Source organism: Ailuropoda melanoleuca, chromosome 13 (assembly GCF_002007445.2).
Source record: "Ailuropoda melanoleuca isolate Jingjing chromosome 13, ASM200744v2, whole genome shotgun sequence".
Lineage (NCBI taxonomy): Eukaryota > Metazoa > Chordata > Mammalia > Carnivora > Ursidae > Ailuropoda > Ailuropoda melanoleuca.
This window is the reverse complement of record NC_048230.1, coordinates 15,246,772-15,266,116: the sequence shown is the minus strand read 5'-3', so window position 1 is coordinate 15,266,116 and position 19,345 is coordinate 15,246,772. Positions and strand designations below refer to the sequence as shown.

General features: G+C 50.3%; 1 protein-coding gene across 8 annotated transcripts in view; it reads left to right on the top strand.

Moving 5' to 3' along the window:
* AKAP1 (A-kinase anchoring protein 1) overlaps positions 1-13,459 on the top strand; it is a 42,692-nt gene extending 29,233 nt beyond the window's left edge. For 3 of the 8 annotated variants that reach the window (XM_019795739.2, XM_034641245.1, XM_034641243.1), the window contains exons 7-11: positions 605-755; positions 1,214-1,281; positions 2,525-2,598; positions 2,828-2,890; positions 3,456-7,184. In XM_019795739.2, the coding sequence (XP_019651298.1) occupies positions 605-755; positions 1,214-1,281; positions 2,525-2,598; positions 2,828-2,890; positions 3,456-3,530 (431 nt within the window). In that variant the 3' untranslated portion in view covers positions 3,531-7,184. Of the gene's footprint in view, positions 1-604; positions 756-1,213; positions 1,282-2,524; positions 2,599-2,827; positions 2,891-3,455; positions 7,185-12,110 lie in introns of those variants that run through there. The other 5 variants (XR_004619811.1, XM_034641244.1, XM_034641247.1 and 2 more) reach the window with 5 other exon arrangements.
* Positions 13,460-19,345: the final 5,886 nt, after the last annotated feature.

Here is a 19,345-nt window from a genome sequence, read left to right as displayed (position 1 = left end):
AGCTGTGTGTGCAGGCCCTCACCCTGTAGTTCCATCTGTCCTGGCCCAGCTGCCGCAGGGTGGGGTTGGTGACTGCTGGTGCACTTGCTCCCTGGCCTTGGCTGCCTGGGACACCTTCCTGAAGCAAAGGCGAGAAAGGCTTAAGCCTGGGGGTCCTCTTCTGATCGACTTCTGAGTCTCCACAGGCCAGAACAGGCTCCAGATACCAGGCCAACGAGATCTGCTGCACTTGGAGGTTCTTGATTCTTTCTGGGACTTTCCCTTAAGAATATAAATCCCCATTCCCTGAGTTTTGGATTTTACTTGTTTCCTTCTGGTCAATCCTTGTCCATCTCAGGCTTTAGTGGGTTTCAGAATAAATGGATCTGGAAGAATGCTTTTTGGTCTGGAGAGCTTTTTGGGTGGCATGCATGGGAGGCCAGATTTCCCACGTGCAGGTCCTTCCCTTGGCCAGTCTCGGGCTTCAGGGAAGCTTTGGAGACTCCTGGCTGTTCCCCAGCCCTGTGGAGACACAGGCCCCTGAGAAGTAACGTGGGAAGGTGGGTGACCCTTGGTGCCCTGCACTATGCCAGGAGTATCCACACGCTCTCTTCCTGACCTGCAGTAACGGTCATCTGTGCTGCCCCCGGCGTGGATGGTGCCTGGTGGCGAGCCCAAGTGGTGGCCTCCTATGAGGAAAGCAATGAAGTGGAGATCCGCTACGTGGACTATGGTGGATATAAGAGAGTGAAAGTGGACGTGCTCCGGCAGATCCGGTGGGTCCACACTCCTCAGACATGCACACACCCCGGGTGTTGGGATGTGGGATTTCTGCAGAGCTGGCTCAGTTCTGCCAAGCTGGGACCTAGGTTGAGTCTTTCTTCTGCTGCCTACTCTGGTTTGGCAGAGTCTGCTAGAAACAGACTGCATGCTCATCTCAGCTAGAAAGGACTGTCTTGTTGCAGAGGTCCCCCAAGTATCCTAGGGCAGACATGAAGCAGGCTTCTCTCTGGGAGCTTGACGCCAGCAGTCCCTCTGAGGTCAGGCTGCTGCAGGGGGAAGCCTGCATTCAGGCATGCTGGGAGCTGCAGCTTGCTGCCTGTCGTATATGCCTCTGCTTGGCTTTGTCTTGGGTTTGCTGAGGTCTCACAGGGCTAAAACACAAGGTAAGTATTGGCCTGAGGTGGTGTCAGCTTTCAGGTTCATAAACAGTGTTCCTTCTTTGCCTTTCTAGATCTGACTTTGTGACTCTGCCGTTCCAGGGAGCAGAGGTCCTTCTGGACAGTGTGATGCCCTTGTCAGGTAACAGATGGGGCCCCTGACATGGTGGGCACAGTTGTTGAGAGTAGGTCTTTCTCTCTGAGAGCCTCATTTGTGCCCGGAGGTCTTAGGCTAACACAGCTTGCTGCCTCTGTTAGTTTTGGATTGGATAGGTCTAGGCTGAGGCCCGAGGACGTGCCTCTCTTAACAAAGACTCAGGTGATGCCAGTGCTGCTGGCCCATGGACCACCCTTTCAGGACCACCGTTCTGGACTTTACCCAGGCTGCCAACTTTGAGAGGTTTCTAACATAGGCACTTTCCAGAATGTAGCTGAGACCCAGGGTCCTAGTATCTCTCCGTAGTCGAGGGTAGGTGTGGAGGTGTGTAGCGTTGCTCAGCTGGGCCTCAGCTCCCAGGCACCGTGGGGACCGTGCGGACACTCACCTGTGTGGTATCCTAGACTGACCCTGCCCCCAGACGGAAGGGGGACAGAGTGATCCTGGGCAAGAGAGTTAGCCTCATCAGTTTTTTAAACCCTCTGGAAAATGGGGCAGTATCTGTCCTTCAGGGTGGCCGAGGGAATCCCATAAACCCAGGAACTGGTATGTGGACGGTGGTCAAGTCGCAGCTGCCCCCATAACAGGGAATTTGTATTTGTAGGTGATAGTCGGGTCGTGCGACACTCTGGTCTGCATCCGGGAAGGGCTCAGAAGCCCTGCGGGCTGGCTGCAGCCCTGGCGGCCTGCGCGCTGGGCCGGAGCCTGCTTCTGTTTTCCTTTTTTGCTCTTGCGCTGCTCCCCTCCGTTTCTGTCCGCCTCCGCGCTCTGTGCAAGTCCAGCTGAAGCGCGCCCTCCTCCGTCAGTGCGGCCGACGGCCCCCCTGACCCTGCCTCTCCATCCTTGCCGCCTCTGGCGCCGGCCGCGCGCTGGCGCGTAGCTGCGTTGACGGAGCGCGCGCCTGGCCCGCCCGCTGGCCGCCCACGCTGCGCTCGCTGGCCCCGCCCTCGTCGTGTCACGGCCTCACTGCAGGAAGGTTGAGCCCGGTCAGCGCCCAAATTGGTGGTGGCGGCGGTGGGAGCCCTTCCCTTGAAGGCAGCGTTTCTGTCTCACAGCAGGTCGCACGGGGGCCTGGCCTCTGTTCTGCCGCAGGTGGCTTCCCGGTGAAGTTCTCTGGTGCCTGGCAGTCCCAGGCATCCGCTCGGAGGAGCCCCGGAAGCTGTGGGAGCGACAAGGATGCGTTGCCTCCGGGAAAGCCTAAATGCTTCTTTTCTTTTTCCTTTCGAAGACGACGACCACTTTTCACCCGAAGCGGACGCAGCCATGAGCGAGATGACCGGAAACACGGCGCTGCTGGCTCAGGTGCGGGTGTGGGCGGCGCGCGGCGGGACAGGGTCTGTCTGACGAGCCCCCGCCTGCCTTCTGTGCAGTGCCTCCCGGCCTCTCTTACCAAGGATCTTGCGTTCTTGCGAACTGACCTTTGAATTCCTTACTCCTTTGTGGCTTGGGCCCTGGGTTGGCCAGCATTCTTTAAGGAGGGGTGTGTGGGGTGGCTTGTCAACAGGCTTGTTTTCTTCTGTTGTTTTTCTAGGTGACAAGTTACAGCCCGACTGGCCTTCCTCTGATTCAGCTGTGGAGTGTGGTTGGAAATGAAGTAAGTTCTGTTCTTTTCCTTTGAGTTATTGGCCAGCGGTCATGGATTGACTTGGAGCTGAATCTGCCATTGTCTCCTCTTGAGCTAGTCGGAGGAGGTGACTGTAGACCAGTGCGCCCCCCCCCCCATTCAGCAATGTCCGGAGATGGTTTTTGGTTGCCCCAGTTGGGGGGTGGCGATGCTAGCGGCATCTGGCAGGTAGAGGCTGGGGAGTGCCGCGAAACCTCCTGCAGTGCACAGGACAGGCCCCACCACAAAATGTCGGCGGTCCTTCCTGGACGTAGGACCTTTCTGGACCTTGTGTCCACTGGGTTTTTTGCCACCCCATTTCATCGTGTTAACACTTAGATTTCTTTAGTGTATTGAACAGCCTGCCCTCATGCTGACAGAACATTCAGTAAATGCCCCCATTGGCCTGGAAGAGTCCTGTTCCCCACCCCCTACTTCTCTCCTACCTTTAGCATGCCGTGGTCACCTGGCACCAAGAGGGGGAGAACCCGAGTTGGCCTGACAGCTGGCCCTGAGATGCAGTGGGCAAAGCTCTCAAGGGAACTTTGTTTTCTAGGCGGTGTTGATAAACCGGTCGCTGGTGGAGCGAGGACTTGCTCAGTGGGTAGACAGCTACTACGCGAGCCTCTGACCCCCGTCCCCCACAGACGCTCCTGAAGTCTTTTTGCACTGTTGAAATTGGGCTTGGCGCTGAGGCAAAGACGTTACATCAGAATAACAAACGTTATCTTCCCCAGAAAGTCATCTTTTTTTTTTCCCCCACACTGTTGTCATGTTGAGAAGTCTCCTCTCTGAGACAAGGAAGGAACCATGGGTTCCTTCAAAGCCATGGGATGGTGTATAACAAGCCAGTCAGTTTAGCCTGGTTCCAAGCCTTTAAAAAAAAAAAAAAGAAAAGAAAGTGAAAGTAAAACTGTCTGAACCAAGTTGCCCTCCACCACCTCGGTTCCCTTCTTCCTTCCCACCTCCTCCCCTCACTCAGAGCCAGACCACCTGCAGCAGATGGGCCAAGGGATGTGTTGCCTGAGGGTTTCTTTTCCTTCAAAATCTTTCTTCAGGGAGCAAGACATGAAATCACTAATTGGTATTGATTACTTGTACAGCTTATGTCAATGAATTTATGATGTTTAATCACTTTTTATAAACTTCATCTGGGTCTCTAGGAAGGCAGACTTTTTAATGCATATGTAAATATGAAGCAGTCAGGCCTTTGGCCTTGGTCGGTGGGGGAGGGGAACGGTTATCTTGCCAAGCCTGGTTGTAATTTGTAACCATTTTCTATTTGTGCAAACTCTGTAAATATATGTTTAAAAAATGTAATATTTTGTATAAGATACACTGGAGAACAAAGGGAACTCAAGATTTTTCCACACCCCACATCATCTGTGAGCAGAAGTAACTTCTGCAGCGCACAGCACCCCTGCGGGCTCCTCCTGTGGCTTCCCGCATACTGGACAGGGCGACTGTAGGGTATAGATTGTGAGCGGGGATTTTTTTTTTTCCTGTACAAATTTGTTTAAAAAAAAAAAAATCAACTCATTTGAATTACCTTCCCGTGGTGTGTTTCTTTTTTTAGACTGGCTTCAGCATTGTGCCGACATAAGAAAGTAACTTATATAAATCTTGAACTGTATACACTGTAGCTTTGAGTCCATTTCTTCCAGGGTGAAAGGGTTGGGGTGGGGAGTGAGGAGGTGGTGGTGAGTGGTGGGCTGGAGGGGCGCTCTGAAGGAGCCCCAGGGCTCTGGGAAGACCAGTTAGCCAGAAATTTCCATTTTTCCCTCTCCTTGCCCCTCAAGGTGGCAGCCAAGCTTCCTCTGGCTTTCCCTGGTGAGTGTCTCAGATAGCCAGGCCTGAGTTTAAAGCACTGGTTTCCACAATTCTTTGGGCATTCTCAATAGATCTTTGAAGTTATGTCATTGGTTACAGCGGTAGGAACAATATATGCCTACATGGGGAGAGCAGAATGACGTTTGATTCTTTTATATATTTATTTATTTTATAGAGAGCGTGTATACACAGGAGGGAGGGGCAGAGGAAGAGGGAGAAAGAAAGTGGACGCCCCACTGAGCCCAACATGGGGCTCGATCTCAGTCCTACAACCCTGAGATCATGACCTGAGTGGAAATCCAGGGTCTGATGCTTGACCGACTGAGGACCCTTCCCCCTGAGGGAATCCTCCCACAGAGCTGCAGCCACTCCCCTAGCTGTAGGTACTGAGTGGTTGCTTTCCCTCATCTGTGGGATCAGCTCATGGGACTAACCTCAACCTCAGGGCAATGAAGTAAAATCATGGGAGTGTGCTTCTCTAGAGTTTGGCCCCAGGCGAGCTCTCATGCGATCATAGCTGCAGGATGACCTAAGTCCCAGCAGTAATGGGCTGTGACATTGGCCAGCTTGGGTTGCACCCAGTCTCAGCTTTTTCTGTAAACTCTGCATCACTGGAGCAGACAAGGGGGTGTGGGCGCCTTCAAGCTAGTTTGGGGAGAGTCGCAAAGCCTGGTGTGCAGATTTGGCCTTTGGGAGCTATTGAGAGGTTTTAATGGAGGGAGCCCCAGAATTCTGGTTCCTGGTGGGGGATGGGGTGGTCCAGACAAGATAAGGGCTCCCAGTGAGACAACTCCTGGGGTGACAAGTGATGGGTCAGGATTCCTTGGACAAGGCCCCCAGGATTGGGGCAGATAGGTAGTGGGGATGAGGAGGTGGGCTGCTCAGGGCTTACAGTCTCAGCCCTAGGGCTGGGTCCATTTAAGAAGGCTTTGGTATATGGGAGTAAAGTGAGTTTGGAGGTTGGCGAAGGGCATGTACTCTTTGAGTTAACCCTTCTCAGATTACGGAGTTGGGAAAAAGTTGATTTTGACCATTTTGTTGGTCATCTTGTTGCTCTTAGGAGTAGATTTATGGAGGTCCCGGCTCCCCCATTCTGGACGCCAGTCCTCTGGCCAGTATTTCAGACATGTGCTCCGAGTTAACCGGGCCATCCAGGGGACAGCTTAAGTATGACTTTGAAAACTCATGGTGCTGGAGGGAGACTTGGTCACCTGCCCAGGGTATGGGGGAGACAGGTGGAGAGCTGGGTGCGGGAGGCTGGAGCTTCCAGCCTGTTCTCACTACAGGTGTTTATTTCAACTGTTTCTCACCCCAGTCCTTGGGGCCCTGCCACGAGTGGCTGCTCCCAGCAGGGTGTCAGCCTGGAGGCTGGGGCCGGGGTTACTGCTCTGCCTTGTACAGCCTCATGCATGCCCCTTAACCATCACGGGCTTGAGATAAATCAAGATGAGTAGCCGGAGTGATGGGGAACTTACTGTGTCAGTGTGCTGTTTTGCGGGAGATACTTGGTCCTCATGGAACCCCAGTGAGGCAGGGACTGACCCTGGAAATAGATGGTGACTTCAGAGAGTGGTTTGCAGTTGGACCCTCAAAGCCAGGCTGTTGTCCCAAGGCAGGTCTCGACCGCAGCTCCTCCGAAGCAACATGAGAACTGATCACACTTCGTTCCGCATCCCCAGGTAGAGGCTATACTCGTTAAGTCATCAGCCCGCAAAACAGTCTTAAACTGAGAATGGGAAAAACACCATGGCAGGAGGTGATCAATCATTTTGCTTATATAAGAAATTAAAATTGGAGAAATGTAAATAAAGCCAGGAAGAACAGGTAGCATGTAGACCAGAGTGAACGTTTTTGATCTTTGATGATCTAGAAAGGAAAAAAATCTCCACTGGGAAAGGTCATCAGGGATATGGACAGAAAAGAGAACATCTGGATGGTTTCTGGACCAGCACTGTCCAGTAGAAACATGTGAGCCACGTGTGTAATTTAAAATTTTCTAGGAGCCTCATTAGGAAGGAAAAAACCAGGTGTGACTAATTTGAATAGTTTGTTTAGCCCAAGATTTCAACATGTAATGCACATTGGAAATATCAATGAGATTTTATAGTATTTTCATACTAAGTTTTGGGAATCCTGTGTGTAGATTTCACATTTCCAGCCTGTCTTTTCCGACTAACCACGGCTCAGGTGCTCAGCCACAGGTGGCTGCCTTGTTGGGTACCAGACTGTCCCACTGATCAGCATCACACCAGTACTGACGGCCTTATGTTGATGTTTGTCCGTATTCAAAAAGCTCTGGGTTCTTTTGCACATTTATTTTTCCAGATGACCTTTAGCATGATTTTTTTTGAGAGGCAATCATGGTGAATGTTCTACCGACATTTGGAAAAAATAATGCATGTTGTTGATTTGTTATAAAGTTTTATGTACTATATTAAATTGAGCTTGTAAATTATTCATATCTAGTTTTTCGTTCTTGCCCCCTCCCTCCACTTTTTTTTGGGGGGGGGGGTCTGTACTTTCCATTTCCAAGAAAAGTGCATTAAAAGATTCCAGTATTGTCAACGTTTTCCTGTTCTTCTTAGGTGGAAACTTCTGAAAGAAGCCCATGGGTGATATTTTCTCATTGTTGGTGTTCTGTTTGGTGCTTTTTGTTTTTAAATTTTATATTTTTTTCTGTCACTCAACTAATGAGGTGTGTGGATGGTTTATAAACAGCACAGTGCTAGAAGTTTTTAAAATTTTCTTTTAGCGAAATCTAAGAGGTCAGGTGAATGTGGCTTGTTCGTTGTGGTCACTGTTGGGATGTTATTTGCCATGTAGTTCATTTTTCTGTTATGTTTTGGTTTTGGGTAGTTTTTGTTTTTGCTTTTCTCATTTGCTTGATCAGAATTTTTTCCTGTAATGATTTTAGCTTTTATTTTTTATTTTTATTTATTTTTTTTAAAGATTTTATTTATTTATTCGAGACAGCCAGCGAGAGAGGGAACACAAGCAGGGGAAGTGGGAGAGGAAGAAACAGGCTCATAGCAGAGGAGCCTGATGTGGGGCTCGATCCCACAACGCCAGGATCACGCCCTGAGCCAAAGGCAGACGCTTAACCGCTGTGCCACCCAGGCGCCCCTAGCTTTTATTTTTTAAAAGATTTATTTATTTGAGCAAGAGCATGAGAGAGGGCAGAGCACAAGCAGGGAGTGGGGGAGGGGGAGGGCAGAGAGAGAGGGAAAAGCAGGCTCCCCACTGAGCAGGGAGCCCAATATGGGGCTCTATCCCAGGCCCCTGGGATCATAACCTGAGCGTAAGGCAGATTCTTAACTGAGCCACCCCCTAAATTTAGCACTTAACATCTTGTTTCTTTGTTATCAGTGGATATCAGGTATTCGCCAGTAACTTTGAATTTATATTTCTCTTAATATAACATAGTTAAGTCCTCCTTTCCCCCCAAAAGGGAGACTCAGCAGAAAGATTTTTGCCTTTCTTCCTACAAGTGTGAATGCACACACTTTCTCTGTCTCCTGGGTTTTGTTAGAATCCTCTAGAATCCAGTTCAGAATTCAAACTTTTTTCACATCAGCATCTATCTCAAGAGTTTTAGAATGGTGACATTAAACTTTAGTCATGTTACCGGGAAACATTTTTGCCCAACTTTGTCTCACCAGCGTTACTCCTACTATTTCTTACATACCTGCTCCTGAGGTCTTTATTTTGATTTACTTTCGTGTGGAGTATGACTGACTTTTTTTGGTTTTCAGAACGCCTTGTACATCTGAACATTTCTGTCTTTTTGTCCTGACACCAGCAGTTATTCAGCTGAGCGTCTCTGCTGGAGTGGAGGTCTCCCTGCCAAAAAACCTGTCCCCCCCTCCCCTGCAGTGGGACGGCACCCCCTCGTACACGTGTGCTCGGCAGGTGGAGGCAGAGTGTGTCCCGAGGCAGACTCACTTGCCCTCTCCCTCCGTGCAGTGGCTGTGCTGCAGGGGAGCCCAGTCCGTGCCCCCGGGTCCTGGCCTGAAGATGACCCAGCAGCAGACTTGCAGCCGGTCCCGCATGGATGTTGGTGTGCGGAGCAAGTCTGTCCTGAGTCACTGGGGTTGAGGTGGTGTGTTATCTGCAGCCTGTTCTAGCCTGACCTGATCGATGGTCCCTTGTTCTGGGCCCCTGACCTTTCCTCTGAGGACTCAGAGCTCTGGCCATGGGCCTTGGGGCAAGTTTCTACCCCTCTCTACCCCCCTCCTTCCATTCGTAAAACCTGGGGGTGAATTAGATGAACACAGAGGTCTTGCCGGCTTTGCCTTTAGACTGATTTGTTCTGTAAATAAGAGCCTTCCTGAAGATTCCTGTTAATGAGGCTGGCTGACTTTGTATTTTTACAAAGCAAATTATCTAGGCGAGATCTTGGCTGTTTGTTGCTAGAAATAGGCCCGGCTGACATCTGGTCGGACAGACGCCATTTGAGAAGCCCTGGAAGGCCCCGAAGGCAGACACCTCCTACCTCGACCTGGGATGGATTTCTTGCCTTTCTTCAGCTTCCTTGGCTTGGTGACAGGCAGGAGCTCTGCCTGTTCCCACTGATGTCTTTCTCTCCACTGGGTGCCTGCTGTCTGCCAGGCATCCTGCGAGGGCGCTGCGAGGATGAGACACGCTGGTCCGTAGGAACATCGCTCCCTGGGGAGGGGAGCTCGGTGCTCTCCACACAGATGGTGCTTTCCTGTGGAGGTGCCTTCCCTCACTTCCTTAGGGGGTCCTGGCAACTGCACCGAGGTGGGAAGCACCAAGGTGGGAAACGGGCTGCAAACCAGCAGCGCCAGGACGGGGACTCGGGCCTTCCAGACTCCAGACGCTGCTCTTACCACATGCGATGCCTCCGTTTCTCTATATGTGGCCGAAGGGCCGTGTTGCCAGGAGGGTGAGTGAGGCTGGCATTCCCATGTTTCTGGGTGGGCTCCTTGAGGGAGGTGGCCTCCCACCACCTTGAAGGAAGAGAAGGCCGAGGAAAGAGGTGAGGGTGGTAGGGGGCAACTGCATAGCAAGGGCCACCCTCCCACAGGATGGGGGTTGTCCTGTGGCTCTGGCTCGGGGCCACTTGGAGAAAGAGATGGTGAAAGAGGAAGCATGTCTTCACGGGAGGCTGTCTGCAAATACCTCGTGTAGAAGTCCTATCTTTTCGTCCTTTCATTTTTTTTAGTAGGTGATACAATAGGTGATTCCAAAGGTATCGAAGAATAACCAGTGAAAGGTGTCTCCTTGCCGTGTGCCCCAGGCCCCCTCGTTTCCTCTCCAGGGAGATGATTTAGTTTCTCGTGTTTTCTCCGAGAGGGCCCATCCCTCACACATACAGATGACAGCGTAGTGTCGGCCTCAGGCCACAAACCAGACCTGTGTTTGTAAGTACAGTTTTATTGGTCCACAGCCACGGGCATTGGGTTGCATATTGTCCATTGTGCTACAACCACCAACTTGAACTGCCATAGAGACCGTATGCCCTGCAAGGTCAGAAATACCCAGTCCTTGGGGCGCCTGGGTGGCACAGCAGTTAAGCGTCTGCCTTCGGCTCGGCGTGATCCTGGCGTTGTGGGATTGAGCCCCACGTCAGGCTCCTCCGCTATGAGCCTGCTTCTTCCTCTCCCACTCCCCCTGCTTGTGTTCCCTCTCTCGCTGGCTGTCTCTATCTCTGTCGAATAAATAAATAAAATCTTTAAAAAAAAAAAAAAAGAAAGAAATACCCAGTCCTTGGGGCTCCTGGGTGGCTCAGTCGGTTAAGCATCTGCCTTCGGCTTACTCGGGTCATGATCTCAGGGTCCTCGGATAAGTTCCACATCAGGCTCCCTGCTCAGCGGGGAGTCTGCTTCTCTCTCTCCTTTCTTCCTGCAGCTCCCCATCTGTGCTCTCTCAAATGAATAAAATCTTTAAAAAAAAAAACCAAAAACTAGTCCTTTACAGAAAAAGTTTGCTGACCTCCCCACTGTAAACACCCCTCCATATTTGCCCCCCTATTCAACCAAACTTAAATGCGGCCTTAGTATTTCCTGCCTTTTTTCCAACCGTGAATTCTTTAGACTTTGAGAATTACAGAATCTAATGGGTCCCTAAGGTTCTCCGCGGTGGGCAGCTCTGTGTCTTGTAGATTCCCCTCCTGGTAGAAGCCTTGTTCCCAGTAGGGTGATCCAGCACAGAACCCTCCGCTCACGTAGGGTGGGCACGAACCCAGGGTAGACCAGGAGACCCTTTTTGGGCAGCAGAGTGTGGTCCACCATCCCAGAGTGCCGGCAGCACCTGGGAGCAGAATCCCAAGCCCCATCGTACTGAACTCACTCTTCCTTTTACTAAGACCCGTAAGGGTTTTATGTGCTCACACAAGTTCGAGAAGTGCTGTTTCGGGCCAGTAGTGTCCAACTGTGGCCGCATACTGGAATCACTTTGAAAAGCACCGGTGCACGGACCCATTCTCAGAGATGCAGAGTTCGCTGGGCTGGGTGGCAGCCTGGGCATTGAGATATATTTTTTAGAATTACTACTTCTGGAGTATAACAAATACCTCTGTTAAACTCCATAAAGTGCACAATGCTTGAGGGTAGGACGTGATGTGCTTATATGCAGATACGCCTGGGTCGCCCTAGTCAGGGGAAGATGGACATTCCCAGGACCCCAGGAGTTCTTCTCATGCCCTTGTCTGGCCAGCACCCTCTCTGCAGTGACCATTATTTGACCTTTGTAAGATTAGCTTTGCCTTTTCCGGAACTTTGAGCAAGTACTCTTGCATCCCGCTCCCTCCACTGGCCACCGGCTCTGAGATGGTGTGTGGCTTCTGCCTCATGAACACCACACAGCTGCCCCTTCCATTCTTTCATGAGTAGGAACCAGGAAGGAGGAACCATGAGTGTTCATTTAGGTGTCCCTTTGGGGCTGTCGGGAATAAAGCTGCTATGACTCCTTCTTGGGTTTTCGGTGATATATGTGTACATTTCTCTTGGGCCTGCGCCTGGGAGGAGGCCTCCTGGGCCGTGGGGTCGGAATATGTTTAGCTTCAGTAGTTATTGGCACATCAGGATTTTTTAAAGCTCACCAGGGGGGCCCTGGCTGGCTCAGTCGGTAGAGCATGTGAGTCTTGAGATCAGGGTCGTGAGTTCAAGCTCCACGTTGGGTGTGGAAATTACGTAAATAAATCTTTTAAAAAAATAAAATCTTTAAGAAAAAAAAAGCTCACCAGGTGACTCTGATGTGTTTCTGGGACTGAGAATCCTGCTTGAGAGAGAGACCGCTCCGAGCTCTTCCTACCCAGCTGCCCTTTTTGCTGCTGTCCTGTCGCCTTGCCCAGTGGCCTTCCTGGTTATAATCCCTAATCCATTTCTGTTGCTTGCCACTATAAATCCTATCTAACCAGGTGTGTGGTTCCAGGCCAATCCCGCCCCACCCTTGAATCCACTTCATCCCGGTTGATTGGAATCCAGCCTCGCCCCAGCATCCTTCCCGCCGGAGCCCACAGGACCTGCAGTGGTGGAATCACGCTCTTCCTTCTGTGTCCTCTGGACCCTCCGGACATGCGGCCATGGTGGTGGCAGTGGATGATTCCCAGCATCCTCTCTATCTCAAGAGTGCTAAGAGGGTTGGCATGAAACCACTGGCATAAAGCATGGAAAGCACTTAGCACAGAGCCTGGTGGAAAGTGTTCAATAAATGATGCCTAAATGCAGATCATGGAAGAACATTTCCATCAGCTCCAAGTTTCAACGCATCGAGAGCGGTGCTGTCCAGCATGGTAGCCATTGGCCACGTGGGGCCACGGAGCACTTGAGGCATGACTTGTCCAGATGGAGAGGTGTTGTAAGTGTAAACGGTAACCTTGGGAGAAAAAGCACGGTTAGAGAAAAAGAATGCAACATTTTGGTTATAGTGGGTTAAACAAGATACGATCAGTCACATGTGTTTCTTTTTGCTTTTTAAAGGGTGGCTGGTAGACGCGTGGACATCTCTCGTGGCTCCTGTTGGAGCCTCAAGTTGGGGCTCAGGCCGTTTGCTTCAGAACTTACCTGGAGGGCTTGCTTAAAATGCAAATTGCTGGGCCCTACCCAGGAACTTGGGGTAATTTGATTTCCCTCCTAAAAGATATGCTTCTTTGCTTCAGATTGGGACAAGATGAAACTCTTTATTTCCTCCCTTGACTTGGCTAGGACGAAATTTTGGGTTAAATTAGGGTTTGAGTATTGTGTGACCTGGGTGGCTGTTTTGCTGTCTGCCAGTGTGCTAGGATTGTCACGCCTTTGGTTAGCAGTATTTGGAGGACAAACACCAAGGTCTGTTTGCACTATGTGGTTTCTGGCCTCAAAAGATTTCAGTCTCAGTTCTGCCCTGTGGTTGTTCCGAGGATGAAAAGAGATCGTTTGATTTCAATAAAAATCTTACAAAGAACGTAGAGATAACAAAAGTGAATACCCTCCACTCAAAGCAAGACGCTCTTGGTGTGTGGGGAGGGGTGAATTTCAGGGTCTTGCAACTTTCCCTGTACAGGTCGCTGCCTCCGTGGCCTCGGACCACTAGATGGCGCCATAGCACAAGTTTCTGGAAGGATGCCCTCCCTACACCTGCCTCCACAGTTGTTCTCCAAGTATGGTCTCATTCTCAGAACTTGCCAGAAATGCAAATTCTCAAGCCCTGCCTCAGACTCACTGAATCAGAAACTGTTTTTTAACAAGCCATCCAGGTGGTTCTGGTGCACACGGATGTTTGAAATCACTGTCCTAGAGTTGACCTTGGGGTAGCTTGGGTAGATGTATCGCAGGAACAACTCCAAATTGTCCAAATTTGGGCAGGGCTTGTGCAAATCGGGGAGCAGTTAAGGAACAAGAGACTGGGTGGCAGATTTGTATTTCTTTTAAGGTAAGGCATGCCAAAGGGTGTCATTTGGATGGAGGAAAAAGGGGGTCATTGGGTAACCCCGACTCTGGTTGGAAGGCCAGGACCAGGAGCAGAAAAAGGCCAGCCTATGTCCCCACTATGACTATTTCCCTCTGTCCATTCTGACATTTCACCACAGCACCACTGTGTTAATGGACTACAACCTTTGCAACCCTCCCAGGACAATCCAGGAAAATGGATGCTCAGAAATCAAAAAGAAGCTCGAGAGGAGGGGGAGAAATCACTGGTGAATTAAAATCTTATTTCTATCTTTTCAATCCTATCTGTATCCTCAGGGGAGTCCATTGCCAGCATGAATTTATATCTTTCTTTTTTTTTTTTTTTGACACAGACAAAAATTTCTTTTGCAGGTGGCTACCGAGCTTTCAGAGGGGCAATGCATCATGCAAATAATTTTTTTCAGCTATGACGTGTATAGTTTAGTTTGATTTATTTTTGATGTCAGAAACAAAATGGAAAGTTGGGGCTTTAAAAATGAGCGTGGCTGGCTGAATAAATAAATACTATGCTGTTGGCCAGAAGCTGCCAGTGCCTTCTTAATTGGCCATTGATTCTTTAATTCTCTGCACTTTAACATCTACGGAAATTAAGAGGCCACAGAGCATGGAGATGTCTTTTGTTAAACAAATTAAGGAAGCCGGGTTTTAGAAGGTGTAGTCCTTCCTGGGCCCTGACACAGCCTTTCAAGGCAGGAGGACGCGAAAGCCAGGTGCCCTCTGCGGTTTCTTCTGGAGCATGAAAGGACCATCACGTTGTTTTTGCAGCCATGAATATTTATGGCATACGCACGGACCTGAGGACATACAGAACACGGTGCAACTCGGCAACAGGGACATGGCGCGTCCCTCCTGTGGTTTTCCGGGGGCGTCCGGAGGTGGCCCGGTGCGGTCGCCCTCCGGAAATTGCGGCGCGCAAGTTCAGATCCTGTGGACTAGCCTGGGTAGCCCCGGTTAAGGGGCCTGGGGAGTCTCTTCCATTTCTCTCGGGGGAAGGTTTCTTTATCCCCATTTCCTGGGTGGATGGGGGCACCTGCCATTCTCACCATTCCCAGGGGAGATCCCTGATGCCACCGAGAAAGTCTTCCAAAACGCTGTGGGCCTCCAGAGCCCCTGGCTCACTGCCACCCTCAACCTTCAACTCCCGTTGTTGCTGACGGGGGGAAAGTTCTGCCTCTCTCCCCTCTGAGCCTCTTCGAGGGCTTTGTCCCCTGCTGGTTCTCCCCTTCTTCCCCTAACACACTGAGGCTCCCTCCTCCAGGAAGTACTTCCTGCCTTCACTCCTTCCTCCCACCCGTGGGATGCAGCTCGAAGCCCGCTCATCCCCAGAGCAGGCCACTCGTCCTGCTGCTGTGACGTCACTTCCTGACGGTGTGCGTCCCTTGAGAGCAGGGCATGTATCTTTTATTTCTGTGACTCTGGCGTGTGAAATAGGACCCAGAACGTCAGAGGCCCTCAAGAATATTTGGTTGAATGAATAAGTGATTGAGTGCATTTGCCTTCAAACAGGTCCCACAGAAACTCAGTGTGTAGGATGAAATGCCCGAAAGGGATTCCATGCTCTTACCTGGTCTTGGGTTCCAGCCTCTCCCATCTCTGTGTCACGAACCTTCCTCATATCCTGTCTGTGCCAGTGAGAGCTGCGTTCAGGTGGAGCTGGAGGAGGTTACGTGAGAAAATGTGTGCGGAGCCGTTGGCAGGTGGCTCACACCAGCGGCGGGGATGTCTAGGACTGGTGGATCCGGGCTAGGTTTGGCAGTTCAGGCGTGAGGTTGTATGGTAAAAAGGACATATCCTGCTGGGTTTGAGGCCCTGGAACACGATGTATTTGACCACTGGTACATGCCACTAAGACTGAAACCTCCGAACTTCAAAGGTAATCTACATATATGGATGCCTCTGGGTTGGCATACCGGCTAAGAGCTGTGTGATCTTAGGGAAGTTACTTAACGTCTCTGGACCTCAGTTTGCACATCTGTAAACTAGGGTCACCTATAGTTGTGGGAACTAAATGTTCCTGGCATCTAGGATGCACTTGATATATATTTGGTTTTTTATTTGTACCCTTTGGCTTGACCCATGGGGTAGGTATGGGGATAAGATCTGTAGAAGTCTCTCAGACCAGTTGGTCATCTTTGCTTCTGTGGGGTGTCGCAGGATGAGGTCTCCCCACTCTTTCTGGGTCCAGGAGGCCCATCGTTTCCTCCACGTCGAAGACCCCTCTACCCATCTCCTCGACTCCCTGCTCATCCTCTGGAACCACCACGGGATGTCTCCTTTGCTGTAATTCCACCTGCAGGGGGCACCACCATCAAAACACCTGCCAACCAGGCCCCTGTTCCCAAATGCCCTCTCCTGAGCCAGGCTGTGGGAGAGGCTGGGACCCCCCACCCAGGCACATGTCCTCGGCTGGCTGCCTCCGGGACCCCTCGCCCGCCTTTCCTCTCTCAGTCCCAATTCCCCTTCCCAACAGTGTCTTCATTCCATTAGAATTCTTGCCCTGCTACTTCCCAAATCAGAAGCGCACCAGCCTGTCTCAGCCACCAGCAACATCCCGTGTCTCGTGTGTCCTGCCAGGCGCCTGGCGCTCCTCTCTCTCTGGCAATTAGGATTCCCTCCCCAGCTCACGTTGAGGTCTTTGTTCTCCTCCCTGAATGTTCAAGTTAATTTCTACCGACTGTTTATTCAGCCTTTGTGCTGGCTGGCTTGCTCCTTACTCAGGAAGCTCAGCCCCCAGAGGGGGAGACGGGACGCCGAACCCCAGTTTAGGACAGGAAGGGAAGACACATCAGAGCGTAAGGGGGGCAAGGCAGGGGTTCGGATCCCCCACGTCCCAGAAACGTGGGCGTGGGCAGGGGAGAGAGGAACCCAGAGGGGCGGCTTGCCCATCTCAGGTGTTGCTTTTTGGGTTAGCACATGGATTCATTTGCACAGGAGGGGAGGAGATGGGAGGGAGGAGGGCTGGGTTGGTGTCGCCAAGGAGAATCCCACCCACCCCCACCTTCTCAACCAGGGCGGCTCAAGGAATATCCTGTCACTTAAGCTATTTGCCATGAAATGCCCGTGTCACTCCCAAGTCTTCAAGGAAAATTCGGTTTTTAGGCATAGCCTTGTATTTGAGTTGCTTAGGGCCTGGGCGGGGAGAAGGTGTGTGTGTCTCATTTGTGAACCAATGTCAGGGTGTTGATAAAGCCGCATCCGGGAGACAGGGCTGAGAGCAAGAGCCAGGGGAGGCTGGAAGTCTAGAACTTCAGGCAGCTGGGGATTTGGAGAAATCTTAGGGAATTGTGGATGGGGCAATTGTATCAACATTACCAGTTATGGAGCCAAGAGACCTGCCATGGGCTCTTGTGGCTGACATCTGGGATTCTCTATGAAAACACACACACATACACGAATATATTCATAATATATAAAATGTATAAATGCAAAATTATACATCACACACAATATGAATAAATGATATATAATATGTATAAATATATTTGTAAACGTTAAAAAATCACATAAAAGAGATAACATGTAAAAGATATAAAAGGTAGGGGTGCCTGGGGGCTCGGTTGGTTAAGTGTCTGACTCTTGCTATCAGCTCAGGTCTTGGTCTCAGGGTCATGAGTTCAAGCCCCACGTTGGGCTCCACATTGAGCGTGGAGCCTACTTAAAAAAAAAGATATGAAAGCTAACTATATTCCCATAATACAAATGTAACACAATAAAAGCACACATTATAGTATGTAATCATGTATATAATTATACATAAAATATAGAATGTGTAAGAATGTTTTAAATATGTATAATTTATGTATATACATAAAATATTCTATATATAAAATCTTGGGACACAAAGTCAAATCTTTTATTTTCCCCACTCTGACCATCTCTAACTTTTACCTGGAGCGTTCAGTCCATTTACGTTTTTCAGCTTTATTGCTATGTAATTGGCATACAGTCAGTTGCACGTATTTAAAGTATACAACTTGGTAAATTTCGACATGAACGCCCTGGTGAGTGCATTGCCACAGTCACGATAATGCACATATCCAGTCACCCCCAATAGTTCACTTGAGTCCCTAATCCCCCTGTCCCTCCCTGACCGTCCCCAGGCGGTCAATAATCTGCTGAATGTCACTGTCGATTAGTTGGTGTTTTCCGGGGTTCTCTGTAAATGGAATTACACGATGTGTACTCTCTTCTTCCTGCCTCCTCTTAGCACGCTTTGAGGCTCATTCGTGCCGGTGTGCGAACAGCTCTTTCCTTTTTGTGCTGTGTTCCATTGAATGGATGTACCACACTGTTTATCCAGCCACCTGTGGAAGGATGTGTGGGTTTGATCTTCAAACGAAAATATGTCCAACGCCCCTCGTGCCATGAATGGCAAGACGTTTCTCTCTCTTTCCAGGCTTCTCCTCATTCCTTAAGAGCCCCAAAGGCTGCAGGGTTCATTTCTCCATCTGTTGGTTTTCAGGGTCTGCTGCCAGCACGGGGAGACTTGCCCAATCTCAGGCCCTGGGCCATCCTGGGCCTCACTCTGCCCTTATTGCCTTATCCGCTTTGGCCACCTGGGCCCTGGATGTTGGGGGCAGGCTAACACCTGTTCCTCGTGTCTGTGGCTCCCCAGGGAGCTGGGTCAGGAGAGGTCCTGGAGACCGCCGAGCATGGTGTCCACGCTGGCCCTGCTCTACCATTTGGTCCAACCTGGACACAGTTGTGCCTCTCAACCGTGCCAAGGCATATTCTGGACACTGCCCGCAGAGGTGCACAATGGTCACACTCCTGTGAAGCTCACATTGTGAACGTCCAGCCCCTGCTACCAAGCTAGAGCCTCATTGCTGCCCTGCAGGGTGTCCAGCTATTTCTGGAAGGCTCTGGGCTTTCTCATCTGCATTTCTTCGTGTTCCATTCAGCCTCCTGACTGTTCTCTCCTTTTCATTCAGTCTCTCCTGCAGCCACCCTGGCCCCCCCTTACTCTTCCTCAAACACGCAGGTGTGTTTCTGCCTCAGGGCCTTTGCACTTGCTTTCCCCTCTGCCCAGAATGCTCTTCTCCCAGATGTCTGCTAAAATTTCCCCCTCACCAACCTTTCATTTCCCCCTCTCCTGTCTTGTTTTTTCTCTAGGCATCACACTATATAGTTTACCTCCCTCTCGTTTGTCATCGTCTCCTCTGTCGGAATAGAAACTCCACAAAGACAGTCATTTGTCTGCTTTGTTCACTGGTATTTCCAGCTCCTAGAGTTGCTGGCACATAGCAGGTCGAAAGAAAGAATGAATAAGTGAACACCTGGCTCACGTTCATTTTATTGGAGAAGAGCATCCCAATCCCCCCAGGATGAACAATAGAGATAATTTCATCCGAAATGGGTGTGAAACTTCCACCCTGTGAGCTGAGGGCCCTTGGCTGTCCTTGGCAAGTCCCAATAGACCTAGTTCTGTGCTGGTGCTGCGGGCCACCAGGCCATCAGTCAGACCTGGCCTCTAGGAGCAGCCCCTCCACTTGTTTGCAAACTTCAGAAGAGAAAGCAGTGGATCCCTTCTTTTCTCCCCTCTAAGAAATCTTCCTAGAATTTCATTCTGCAAAATAAGATAAAATTGGTATTTTATTAGTACAAAACTCCAGGTTTACGTTTGTAACGTTTACTCATGAAATGAGTATGGATTGGTGAAAATGTAAGTCTGACTAATGGCAATGTGGTAGCCTCGATTGACTGG